General features: G+C 36.0%; 1 protein-coding gene across 3 annotated transcripts in view; it reads left to right on the forward strand.

Moving 5' to 3' along the window:
* Positions 1–436: 436 nt before the first annotated feature.
* Positions 437–14,605, forward strand: part of COL4A5 (collagen type IV alpha 5 chain) — a gene marked incomplete at its 3' end in the record, with an annotated part of 237,781 nt that continues 223,612 nt past the window's right edge. For all 3 annotated transcript variants that reach the window (XM_079727040.1, XM_079727039.1, XM_079727041.1), the window contains exon 1: positions 437–590. In XM_079727040.1, the coding sequence (XP_079583166.1) occupies positions 510–590 (81 nt within the window). In that variant the 5' untranslated portion in view covers positions 437–509. The remainder of the gene's footprint in view (positions 591–14,605) is intronic.

Genomic DNA, 14,605 nt, shown 5'->3' on the forward strand with positions numbered 1-14,605 from the left:
AAGTGAACGAATAGAAAAGCTTCCCGGGGGGAGTCAGGGTGCGCAGTCAACTGGGCTGGACGTTTCCCTCCTCCAAATAACTGAGCGTCACTCCCTCGCAGGTTGCTGGTGCGGTCTAAAACCGTGGCGGAGTGATCCTCAAATTCCCCAGGGCTGGTGGGGAGGGGGCGGTGCGGGGGAAGAGAGGGAGGAAAGTAGATCTGTGGGACTTGCGCGAGGAAAAAGTTTGCAAGTCTGGACGGAAGGGAAAAGTGCTCCCGAGAGACCGGCTTTGGGGAGGGGAGCGGGGAGGGAAGAATAGCTGCTGCTTTTTTTTTTTTTTTCTTTCCCCTTCCACTCTTAAAAACCTACTTTCTCCTCACCCAAGACGACCGGCACAATTGGGACACCCTCGCTGTCTCTCTCCGGCTCTAGCTCTCTCCCTATAAACCCTCAAGATTATGTCAGATGGTCAGAGCCAGCCAGGGATTTCGTGCGGGTGCTGAAGGAGCTGCGGGAGCCGGAGAAGAATGAAACTGCGTGGAGTCAGCCTGGCTGCCGGCTTGTTCTTACTGGCCCTGAGTCTTTGGGGGCAGCCCGCAGAGGCTGCGGTAAGTCCTTCCTTCTACCCCCGACCCCCATCCCATCACCTCGCTCTCACGCTGAAATCACTTTTTGTCCCTTTACCTTCCTTTCTCCTGGGCCTCGGCTAGGGAATTCAGGTGTGCCTTCACTTGTTTAGGAAGAAACATTATTTACAACGCTAGTAACTCAAGCCTTCTGAAGTCCAAGGGAGAGGTTTAAGTGTTTAAAAATAGGGCTGCTTGCTTTCCCTGCAGCTAGCTGCTGTGGGGGCAAGAGCAGAGCCTGGGGAGGAGGATGCATGTTAATAGATAACTAAGCTCTGGTGGATATTTAAAACTTTTCCTCCGCACCTTCCGCCCTCGAGTGTTTCCCTACATGCCCGCTAACCTTTTCACTACTTGTGCCCAATCCACGCACTCTTTAAACTTGGTCGATAGTTTACTATTTTGGCCTTTCTAAAATCCACCTTCCACCAAAGTGTTAAGCGCGCCCGTGAAGTTCTTCCCTTTAGCCTTTTCCTTAAGGAACATGAACCTACCCTCACCTCTGGTCAGTAAAGCCTCTGTAGAGACTGCTTCCCCTCTTGACATCCTTGTTGCAAATGCTCAGGTAACATACCAAGAAGAATGAGGTAAAGACGGATGGCTTCAGGCTTCGGTTCTTCTGCATCTTTTTTTTTTTTTTTTTGAAGTTCTCGGTTTTTGTTGTTTACTTTTTTTAGCTTACTAAGCCACCTGAAACAAATTGAGAATTTGCCCATCACCTATTTAAAGGAAAAGAACGATCTCTTTTTCACAGGAGAATGAGTGTTCTGGTTTAAAGGAGAGTGGAGGAGGGAAGTACACGTGAAATGACAGAGCAAAAACTTCCACTCAGTTTTAGGAATGTAGAATTAAAATCCTAATATATCTCTTAGAAGGGTATCTAGGTAGTCCCACCCACTATCCTTCTGGGGATGAGAGGCAGATCTAAAGGAATGAATGGCTTTGTCAGAGAAAATGTTCTCCACACTGAAACCCATCATCCTTAATTTCACTTAACCTCTAAATAGGGAATTAAGTGTGTGACAAATTATTTAAAAGTTATATTTGAGTGACCATAATGGGTGGTTTTAAAAACACTTTAATATGAGATCATGGCTTAGGCCTTCACATGGTTGAGTGACTATCAATTCTTTATATGCAACTGCTGTGTTATATAGCTTACGTGGGTCCACTTTTAAGTTAGCTGTCTAGCTGTTCTATACACTCAGCATGCCTCAGATTACATTGCCCTCCTCCCATCCTCCAGAAAGTGTGTACTCAAGGTATGAGAAAACTAACTTTCATATTACTCTAAGCACAACATAATAATAATGGCAACTCTGCTGAAAAACCATGCATATCAAATATTTTTAATTACACTTGCCATAATTATTCCTCTATCAAAGTAGATAGATAATTTAAAATTGCTTTTATGATGCAGAGCTTCTTAATGGGCTAAGGTTTAGCCACTCAGTAGGGCTGCAGGCCCTTGGATAAAACTACAATTGTGTTGTTGAAAATATTTCCTTTTAAAAACATCATCTTGGTGTTTACTGCTTGTGGCATTTGGCCCAGGGGCAAAGATTTTGTGGATGTTTGATTAAATATTTCTCGTTTTTTTTTCTTTTGACGTTGCTATTAATAAATGTGTACCAGATACCAATCATACAGGTATGTATAGCTGTACTTTACGTCAGATTATATTAAATCATGTTATGTTAAAAATGAAATTTCTTTTTATGATTGACAAAATTTGGGAGCAAGCTTGTTTTCTTGGACTCTTTAACAATTGAGTGTTCATAAAGAAATTACAGAAGACACCAGGCAGCTTTTTTTTTTCCTTTTTTCTCCTATGTACTTATTTATTTATTTTTCTCCTATATAATTTTTAAAGAACATTTTAGACCCCATTTCCCTATCATTAGTATAATGTGCCTCTAATAAAACCAGGGTTTGTTTTTTCTGCTTCACACATTAATATCCTAGTTAGATTAATGTTTTAATCATCTCAGAGATATGAATGGTATCTGCTCTCCATACTAGTGCTGGGGATATTGGTGACCTTCTCCAGAGTAAACTGGATGGTAGTGGGGCTGCTTGTTGACTGAAGTAGTCTAGCATTGGGACTTTTATACCAGGAAGAGCATTGCTACTTAAATTGCTTTAATTTTTCATAGTTAAGTGATTTCTTTATCTCTGAAGTCATGCCAAATTGGGATATCACAAATATGTGGAAAATTTTTTAGGTGGAGGGTTTGTTAGGTGGAATAAAGTAACTCTTATTCCGAAAGGTTAGCAGTAAAGGAAGAAGGCAAATTTAGTTGGAAAGGTCAGTTCTAGTGATGGAAATACGTACTTTTATGTAAAGGTACCTGTGCTGACTCTCTGTTAGTAGGTTATACACTTAGATTTATGAATATGGTGTGTCAAATTCTAGTACTACTATACAATTATTAGTAACTTCGTGTGTATGTGTGTGTGCGCACGCACGCAGTGGAGTGGATAAGTTTCTTTAAATGTACTATCTCCCTTGTGACTAAGAGCAACAACTTGTTGAGGGTAGCAGTGTGGTTTGTGGCCATGGAACAGTTTTTCATCTGAAGTATACTGCTCCACAGGGAGAATTTGTGGACATTGTTATCATAACTTAACATTTTTGCATGTTTACTGTGTGCCAGGCACTGGGCTAATATGGAAATGTACATTATCATATTTAATCTTCGCAACAGACCTATGAAGTATATACTATTGTTATTCCCACTTTACCGATCAAGAAGCTACAGATCACAGAGGTTAAGTAATATGCCAAAAATAACATAGTTAGCAAGTTGTAGAGCTGGAAATTTGAATCCAGGCAATTTGACTCCAAATTCTTTACCCTTAATGACTGTCCTATACTGCCTCCTTTGTATGTGGTCTATAGAGATGTATTTGCTGTTCAGAGTATTTGGATCTCTGCTACTTTTTTTTGAGTAAGGGGGAGACACAGGAGGTGAAATGGAAAATATAATGGGGATTACATCTCTTCCTGCTGATGTTAGGAGAAGCATCATGTTGTAATGGAAACAGCTCTGGGATTAGAATAAAAAGATCAGAGTTTGATCTCTATATGTATGTCTATTTACAGAGAGATAATTTAAAAGTAATCTAGAAGCAATTGCTTGTTGCAGATTGTATGATTTTATATAATTACATATATAAAAGGTTAGATTTATAGAACAAGTGTAATTTGTGGTAGGTGATTATTTTGAAGAAAGATTTGCCTTATTATATTTGTAATTAGTCAGTATCCATAATAATTTTAAATATAATGAACTTTTAAGGAGCGTGTCTATTGTGATAAGACAGAGTATGTGTATGTGGTAGCATACTTTGCTTAAGATGTTCAATTCACTTCTTTTGTTTTACCAGTTTACCCACCCATCATATCCAATTCTATTCACTCAACTATCTATATAACTTAAGTCTTGTGTGTGTATTTGTATATGTATGTGTCTTGTGACTGTATAAGAGTGTGTACCTTTTTTTCCTGTGTTTTTACTTGGCTTTTGATGTATGTATATGCAACATATGAGACTCTACTTTGAGTTAAAATTGATAAGTTGGTCAAGGTTGTGTCTGCCAGGTTTATCCACTGTAAAGTCACTATTTCTCCCTTTGTAATTACAAAGCGACCAGATTTTCTAAGATTATATGGGGCAATATTGCAAGACAGTATACATTTCTTGTTTCTCATCATAATTTCGCCCACTGTTTTAACATCTCTTGAGGATTCTGACCTGAATAATTACTGTTGTCATATTTTTCAAATGGTGATCTTCAGTTATCAACATTTTCTGCATTTATTTGTTGAATTCTAGTGTAACAAAGAACTTTACTTTCTTTGCTGTTTGTTTCTATTTACTTATTCAGTGATTTATTTATAATAGTATGGACTTATGGATACTCGTTTTATTCTATGAACTATAATGAATTATGCTATTTTTCCTTTTTTTGTTGTTGAAATAACCCCAGATTTGGTCAATAGAAGCCCCTTCCAATTGGCTCCTGTGTCCTTTCAGTGTGTCCCCATCAGTTTTTTGAGCATTCTCTTACATTCTGGTACCACAAGGTATTCCAGACTCATTTTCTACTTTCCCTGCCCCAACCCTAGAATGAGCCATTTTTCTAAGGAGCTCTGATTCTTTTTGTTGAGTAATGGTATTTAGAGATCAAGATCTGGGTGCTTGGCATGCTCATTATTACCGGGGTGTCATTGCTTCTAGGCCTTCTCAGCAGATAAAACTAGGGAATATATGTATATATACATAGACACATGCCCACTTCTATATTTCTTACGAACCATGAATTTGCACTGATATCTCTGATTCCAGTCCAAAATCATAGAATAAACATACCTCTTTGATACTATGGGATCTCGCTGCTTTCTGGTACCTCTCCTCAGGCATATTTTGTGGTCTTATACAGAGTCTTTAAGAGATTGCCCTCTGGAGTCAGATCTGGAATCTGAGTGGAGGATGTGTGACCTTCGAACAGGTAGTAACCTCTGAGCTTTAATTTCCTCATTAGCGAAAGGGGGCCAGTGGTACCTATGTCACACATTGTTTTGAGGATAAAATGAGAGAAGTTATGTAAACTGTTTAGAATAGTACTTGGCACATAGTAAGTGCTCAATAAGATTTCAATTAGATTCCATTATTGTCATTACAAACTAGTTATTGACTTGCCATTTCTTATTGCATTAACTCTCAAATTCTCTGCCTGATTTTCAAGGCATAGCGTGATCTTTCCCTTCATTCATCCTTATTTTTCATTACATTTTACAATACACTCCCTGCATTCTAGCCTAGGTGAACTTCCCTATAATCCCTTGAGCATTACATACATTTTTTTTGAATTTTATTTTATTTATTTTTTATACAGCAGGTTCTTATTAGCTATTTTATACATATTAGTGCATATATGTCAATCCCAATCTCCCAGTTCATCCCACATTGCATACATGTTTTGGCTTTCCATCTTGTTTAGAATCCTGTAGATCCAAATCTTTCCTCAATTTCAGCATAACATTTACATTCATTCAGCAGATATTTATTCAGCAACTCATAAGTACTTAAGAATTCTATTTCTGTTGTTCTATTTCTCCCCTCATGGATATGTACTATCCACAAAATCATTTTGTGCTATAAATAAAACTGAATAAGATAGACAGGGTCCCTGCCTTCATGGAGCTTCCATGCTAGTGAGCATAGATAAATAGTTCTGTGGAGCTTTTCCTTACTATTAAATCAGTTGCTGATTTTACCCTTCTTTGAACATTTGTCATATTTAGCCTCTTGTCTAGTATCTAAATGTATTTGGTCTTACAAGCATTTTGTTTCATGGGATTTTATGTCTTCTCCCTATTAGATTACAGACTTTTTGAAGGCAAGAACTGTATATTTGTTCATTCAACAAACTTACATGTTGATTTTGTCTGATGACAAAAATAATACATGCTTAATGTTGGAAACTTGAAAAATGAGAAAATTATAAAGAAGAAAATAAATATCTCTCCACAGTTCTACCAACAGCACAGAAGTAACCTGTATTATTGTTTTGATGATTTTCCTTCTTATGTATCTAATATTTTCTTTAAAAAGTAGATTGATTAAAAGTTTTTAAAAGTTGGGATTACGATATATACAATTTTTTATGTTATTGTTTTTACACTTATTATTTTCCCATGTTATTAAAATTCTTAGTTTAAAAGTATTATTTTTAAATGATTGCATACAATTTATATTTATACACACCACAGTTAATTTACGTGTTCACTTTTATAGACTATATTTTTAAATTTCAAGTTTTTTTAGTCATTATAGGGAATACGGCCATAAACAATTCTTATTCCATATTTTGTATTATTTTGTTAGTACTGCCTCCTTCATGGGGAATTATTAGGTTAAAGGTCATCAGTATTTTTAAAGTCTTTGGTACATGCAGTAGACCCTGACATTTAGAAAGGCTGTATCAACAGATAATATGATAGCTAACTTTTTTTTTAGTGGTTACTATGTTATACCCTCTTAGATAGATAATATTATTCCCATTTTATGTACAAGGAATCTGAGGCCAACAGGGTGGTTAAAAAACTACCAGAGGTCACACAGTTAATAAGTGATTGAGCAGTTTAGCTCTAGAATATGCTCATGAAATTTTCCTCAGTTCCTATTTCATTGACGGTAGTACAGAAAAATAGAGTCATGTTGAAAAGTTGAATAATTCCCATTACCGTTCCCATGACTGGTTACTTGAATTGATTCTAAAGATAGGCTCACCCACCAGTTCATCCTTTAATAGCTCTTTACTGTAATTGCCTGGGCCATTCATCCTCAAGGACCTAAATTTTAATTTTGTAAACCATGCATCCCCCTACATTTCTCCCCTATACGGAAGGTGGAGCCTGTATTCCATGAATACCTCCCCCACTGTCCTCTTCCTAGCTATAGCAAGGGTGTAACATACTCCAAACTCACTGACATTCTCCCTCCCCAGGAGACTTTTGGAATGCGTCTGAATATGGAGACCCCCTTTACCCTCTCTCCCCACCCCATACCCCATAGCTGCCTATGAGCTTTACACTTAAATGCCGGTGTCTTTGCCTAGTGTTGTCCCTTGCTTTCATCCTCCCTAAGTGATACTCCAGAAGTTTTCCCCCATTAATTGCTAATCTGTTTTTCCCGCGTTGGGGTGATACTATTCCAGCCCCCATCTCCTGTTTTTAGCAACAAACTTGGAAGTACATATGGAGTGAGAGGTCCCCCATCCATTTTGCAACACTCCCGCCTTACCTTTTCCTTGTGTTTCCTCACTAGCTAAGTGACTTTACTGCCTTTATGATAGCCTTGTGGCTTGTGCATTTCAAATGTATTCCTCCACAAAATCACAAACTGTTACACATTATGGCTTTTCCAGGTGGCATTTGAATAGCTGAACTTTAAGCTTCTGAATGATAGGGATCTGCTCTTGCCAAATTACTTTCCAGAATGGTTTTACCAATTATATTCCTATCAGTAGTGTAAAAGAGTACCTATGAGACAGTCTTAATAATTTTTTTTCTATCTAGTATAGTGACTATAGAATTGATGCTCAACTGATTGCCAGTTGGTTGGCAGATTTGGTTCTATCCTCTAATGATTTTCTTTTTAAAATGTAATCATTGCATCATCTCATCCCCTTCTGACAATAGCAACCATAGAACAGAAGTGATTTTTGAAAATAAATTCTCTCTAATTAACATTATAAATGAACCACCCAACCACTTAACTAAATCCTCATTACAATGATTGTTTTTAATAGCAGTAATTCTTGAGGTGTTTTGGAGAGGCATCTTTAGTGTGATCTCTGATACAGTAGCTTCTTTCATTTTAACCAGATTCTCATTTTATGCATCAATGCTTGAGTTTATTTACCTTCATAATCTGTACAGGCCCAACTGCCCTTGGTTCCTTTAGAAGCTTCTGCTGGCCTTTTACCAAAAGTGTAGTCTGTGATGGTACCTGCTACTCTGTTGAAAAGGGAACCTTAAATCCCTTGCTATTTGCTAACCAAAGACAACCAAAGGCAAATGTTACAAAAGAAACAGGTTTTTGCTAAATTTAATTTTTAACTTAAAAACATTTTACTAAATCATTTGCTTTACTTTTTAACTTGTAGAGAGACTTAAGCACCTTTATTGAGCAAGTGCTAGTCAGGTTAATGGAATTGGTTTTATGACAGTGAGTACTAAAATAGAACTGGAAGAAATTCTGTTGGCATTTGTATCATCTTATAATTCAGTCAAATGACACTCTTCATATATGTTAAGAGAACTGGCTGATTTGCTTCCAAAATTTCTTATAGTGTGTGTGACATTAATGGAATCCTGAAGGAGATATTGGAACTTTGACGGGGGAAGATGGTATTAAGAGTGGGACACTAGTGAAAAATTGTTTCGTGTATTCTGTATTTTGAGCTCTCCAAGACTTGCCAAAGGAGCAAGTCCATAATTTCATAATCTAATTGATGTAGTAAAACATTTCTGTATGTGAAAGGCATAGTAGTGCCTGTTTATATCAGGTTGTTTTCTGTTGCAAGTGGTAGAAAACACTAATTCAACTGCCTTAACAACAGAGAAAAATTTTAACTCACATTACAAGAAGTTTGGAGGTAGAGTACCTCCAAAATTAATTAATTCAGCCAAATAGTGACCCAGGTTCTTTCCACTTTCTCCTCTGCCATACTCTGTCTATCAGCTTACTGTCTCAGATTCGTGCCCCTCATACTTGCAAGATTGCTGCTGCAGTTCCAGGGATCACATGCAGATGCCACAGTGCCCAATAGAAGAAGAGTATGAACTGTTCATTTGTGTCCCTTTTTATCAGCGATTAAAACTTTCTCAGGAGTCCCATAACTTCACCCTCACATCTGACTGGTTAGAATTGTATTACATGTATATGTTTACACCAGTACATTGGCAAGTGGGATAGGACCATAAACGTAGAGTTAGACAAGTGACTTACACTGCCACCTCCCCCCGCAACACACCAAAACACATTGCTGCCTGGAAAAGTTAGAGGATGGGAAAATTTGAATAAAATCAAGGTTCTTTTAGGAAGGAATAAATAATTCCTGCTTCACAACCTCATGAGTTTTTTGTCAGGATCAGTTGACTAAAAGATTTGTAAGAATTTGATGTATTTGTTAAATGTAAGATGTATTTCTTAATAGGGAAACTAATGTTTTATAGAGTTGTACAAATGAAAGATGTTTGCTATTTACGTAACTATAGATATTTTAGCATTGGAGGGACATTAAGTCAGTGGTTCTCAAAGTGTGGTCTGCAGACCCCTGAGATTCCTGAGATCCTATCAGGAGGAACATGAGGACTATTTGAACAATAATTTGAAGACTGTTTTGCCTTTTTCACTGTGTTGACATTTGCACTGATGATGGGTAAGACAGTGCAGTATACCAAATTGTCCTAGTAGCTGTATTCTTCATAGTCTTGGAGGACAAAAAGCCAATTTTACTTAACAGTGTCCTCAATGTAGCATTGATTTTATTCAATCTTGACCCTTGAGTACAGATATTTTAAAATTTCTGTATGACAAAATGGGAATTATACAGAAAACACTTCTGTATGCTGAAGTAACATCATTTCTAGGAAAAGCTCTTGTGCTTTGTGAGTTGTGTGAGTTGGGGGCTGAACTAGCTGATTTTTTCCTGGAACACATTTTTACTCGAAAGAACAACTGAGACAAACTGTGGTTATTCAGACTTGAGTATTTGGCAGGAATTTTCTTGAAAATGAGCAAAGTGAGTCTGTCATTTCAAAGAAGACAACTGGCAGTGTTTGTTGCCAATGGAAACATTTGAGCTTTTCAAGTATTAGAATTTTAGAAAACTTGAATCTTGAGTATGGGCTTGATAGCTTTCCAAAACTTAGCCTTTTCTAATGAGATTGGTATCTATATTAATGTGTATGATTTTTTTATATTATGTAATAAAATGTGTTAACATTTGGAAGTTCTGCAAATCCCACTGAACTAATATTTTCCAAATGACTAATGCATGATGTTACAAAATCACGCATGGCTAAAAGATCCATTGAAAGACAAGTTAGATCAATCAGTTTTAATGTAATTGAGTACAAAAATTAAATAGATAAGGTATCAGATTCTATGTTGCAACTTACCTTCTTTTAGGTAGACTCTTTTGTCTACCACTTGCAGAATTTTGGCATAGTATCAGAGAATATCTACAGTTATTTTAAAAGGGTATTAAAATACTCAGTTTTCCAAATATATAACTTCATGAAGCCAGATTTTCTTCATGTATTTCAACCAAAACAACATATTGCAACAGAACAGATGCAGAAGCAGATATGAAGATCTAGCTGTCTTCTATCAAGGCAGACATTAAAGAGATTTGCAAAAAAGGTGTAAAACAATCCCTCTTCTCCCTTTTTTTTGTTTTGGAAAATATAATTATTTTTCATGGAAATTCATAATATATGTTAATATGTAATGAGTTCATTATTTTAAAAAAATATTTGTTTGTTTATTTATTTATTTTGGCTGCACCGGGTCTTAGTTGTGGCACGCGGGATCTTCAGTGCAGCATGTGGACTCTTAGTTGCGGCATGCATACGGGATCTAGTTCCCTGACCAGAGAGCAAGGAACCTGGGCCCCCTGCATTGGGAGCACAGAGTCTTACCCACTGGACCACCAGGGAAGGCCCATGAGTTCATTATTGTTGCTTTTAAATGAATAAAGAAATAATTATTTTAATTATTATTCAGTTTTATTTTATATGGTACATACTGATAGATATAACCCACATAAGCAAAAGCTTTGGGGTCCTCAGTGATTTTTAAGAGAGTAAAAGGGTCTTAAAAAGCTTGAAAACCACTACAGAGACCAGCTCCCATCATTTTACAGGAAAGTGAAGTGACTGATGAAAGATGCAGCTTGTTAGTTGCAGAGGCAGAGAAGTAATATTATTCCATTCCTCTCTCCAGTATACCACATTGGCTTAGGGATTGGTGATATGATTTTGTAATTTTATTCATCCTAGTAGATAGAGTTAAAATACCAAGTAGAAAATGTACTAGATTGTACTTGTATCTTTCCTACAATCTTCAGTCTAATTGACAAGTCAGAAACATTCTCACTATACAGACCACAGCAGAGGAGACACTGATGAAGAAAGACTATGAGCTAAAGTTACAGTTACTTTTAGATACCAAATTGGAAAACCCATAAAACCAGAGTTCTTGGCTTACATATCTTTGTATTCGTCACAGTGTATAGACTGGTTCCTTGTATGTAGTTGATTCTCAATAGCTAATTGTTGAATGAATTTTGAATTTTGGGGAAGGGTAGATTTATTTGCCAAGAGGCAAGACCTAGAATCAATTAGTTAAGTTATAGGAACTCTTGATATCAATTATTTTCTAACCATTAAGCTATTTAGTAACAGGAATGACCCATTACTAAAAGTGCTCAAAGAGAGGGTAGATGCTACGTTGTCAGCAATACCCACAAAGTCTCTTTCCACTCTAAAATTCTATTGTTCTGGTTGTTAGAAGGAACTTTCTTTTTTAGTGAGCTCAAATCCTTGTCTCTATAATTTTTAAGTAACTCTGAGGTATAATTGACATAAAATAAAGTGCACATATTTAAAGTGTACAGTTTGAGGAGTTGTGACTTATGTGTACACTTGTGAAGCCACCAGTACATTAAAAATAATGAACATATAAATCACTCCTGAAGATTTTCATGCCTCTTGGTAGTCCCTCTCTCCCTTCCTACTCCTATCCCCCATCCCCAGGTAACCACTGATCTGCTTTCTGTACCTTAATTTTGTTTTCTAGAGTCATATAAATGGAGTCATATGTACACTTTCTTTGTTTTGGATCTTTTTTTTCAGCGTTTGAGATTCATCCACATTGTAGTGTGTATCCGTAGTTCATTATTTTCTTGTTGAGTAGTATTCCATTATATGGATATACCACACTGTGTTTTTCTGTTCACGTATTGATGAATATTTGAGTTATTTACAGCTTGTCTCTTACATGTAAAGCTTCTATGAACACTTTAATTTTTGCATTTTAACAGTTATTTTATTGAAGTGTAATTTACATAAAGTGATATGTACCAATCTTAGATGAACAGCTCAAATATATATATTTTTAATTGTATACACTTTGGTAACCACCATCCAGGTAAAGATATAGAACATTTCCATTACCCAAGCTCCGCCATGCCCCTTTCCTTTCAGTGCCTTTTGTGTCTTCTATAAAATTTTTTAAACTCCAAGGTTGCAAAGATATTATCATATGTTTTCTTCCAGAATATTTATAGTTTCAGTTGTCTTTAGGACCATTTTTTTCTATATAGATAACCAGTCGTTCCAGTACCATATATTGAAAAGAAATACCTCTTTTCATTGATTTGGTTTGATGGCTTTATTAAAAATCAGTTGAATGTATAGGTCTAGGTCAGAACTTACTAGTCTGGTCTGTTGATCTGCTTGTCTATCCTTATTCCAATACTATACATTCTTCATTATTTTGGCATTATAATAACGCTTTAAATTTTGTAGTGTAAGTCCTTCAGATTTGTTCTTTAAGGTTGTCTTGACTATTGTCTTGAATGTTTATTCCATATAAATTTTAGATTCATCTTGTAAATTTTTACTAAAAAACTATTTGAGATTTTGGTAAGGATAGCAATAATTCTATGGATCAATTTAGGAACAAGTGAAATCTTAAAATTATTGATTTTCCCAATCTATGAACACAGTATATCTCTCATTTAATTGAGATATTCTTTAATTACCTTCGTCATAGAAGTCGTGCTCAGCATTTGGTCAGTTTCTTCCTATGCATATGCTTGTATAGTAAATGTTATAATTTTTAAAATTGTATTTTTAGTTGTTTGTTGCTAAGATATAGACATTCATTTATATATTGATCTTTTTACCCTAAGATATTACTGTTTTTTCTTTTTTAGGGTATGATTTATATATTGTAAAATTCACCCATTTTATGCACAGTTCTGTGAGTCTTGACAGATGCATACAATAGTAAGTGTAGTCAAGATATAGAACAGCATTGCTAAGATTATTCATTAGGTTCTAGTAGTTTGTATTTTCCATGTACATAATCATATCATCTGAAAATAGAGTTGTTTTTCCTTTTCAATCCATATGCCTTTTTCTGCTCTCCACCTTATTGTACTGGCTAGGACTTCCAGTACAAGTTTAATAGAAGTGGTAACAGAAAATATCCATTTATTTGCACTCTATCTTTTGGGGAGTATATTCACTATTTTGCTCTTATGTTAGCTTTAAGTTTTACACAGTAACAGGTTGAGGAGCTCCTATCCCATTCCTATTTGCTGACATTAAAAAAATGTTAAATTTCATCAAGAAATAATTTGCACCTATTTAAATGATCATGTTGTCAGGAACTCAGCTGAACTGCTAGGTGTCTTAGTAGCCAGTTAAAACAAGCAAGCCAAAATGAAAATAACAACCCCTTAATTGCTTATTATGATTGATAAGCAATAGACTAAATCAGGGAAAGTGCCAACTCCCCTTCCCTCCCATTTACATTTTTCTCCATGCAGTGATTGCAGGTCTGGTGGATCAGCACAGACTTGGGGATCAGGTCATCTCACTGATGCAGGAGCCTCAAACAAAAAGCTCCTGCAGTTTTAGGGAGCTGGAGACCTAGGAGAGGAAGAGGAGAAGTGCTATGAGTGAGAAAGGTACTGAGTACTGAGTCAGATGGAGAAAATGGTCTTCAGATGTTCCCCCCACTTCCTCTGCTATGAGTGTTGTGAACAAGTCTTTGTGTGGACATACGCTTTCATTTTTCTTGGGTAAATATCAAGGAATGGAATTGCTGGGTTGTATCATAAGTCTATTTTAAATTTAACAAGAAACTGCTAAATTGTTTTTTAAAGTGGTTGTACCATTGAACATTCCACCAATATATAAAAGTCCTAGTTGCTCCTCATCCTAACCTACGTTTGCTACTGTTACTCTTTTTAGTTTTAGCCATTTTAATGTCTGAGTATTGCTACCTCCTTGTAGTTTTCTTATAGTTCTTTTTATTTATTTATATACAGTAAAATTTACTATCCTTGATGTACTGCCTGTGAGTTTTGATAAAAGCATACGATCTTGTAACCACTGCCATAAACAAGATTCGGAACAGTTCCATCACCTCACAATATTTCTTAACGCTGCCCCTTTGTAATCAGCTCTTCCACTTACCCACAGTTCCTGGCTATCAGTGATCTATTTTCTAATTCTATAATTTTACCTTTTTCATAATGTCATATAGATTGAATCAGCCAGCATGTAACGTATTGAGTCTTTTTTCTCTTAAATTTTAGATTTATCCATATGGTGTCTATCAGTAGGTCATTTCTTTTTTCTTATATTTGGGTGGTAAGAGCTCTTACATATTTTGGATACAACA

This window comes from Hyperoodon ampullatus (genome assembly GCF_949752795.1).
Source record: "Hyperoodon ampullatus genome assembly, chromosome: X".
NCBI lineage: Eukaryota > Metazoa > Chordata > Mammalia > Artiodactyla > Ziphiidae > Hyperoodon > Hyperoodon ampullatus.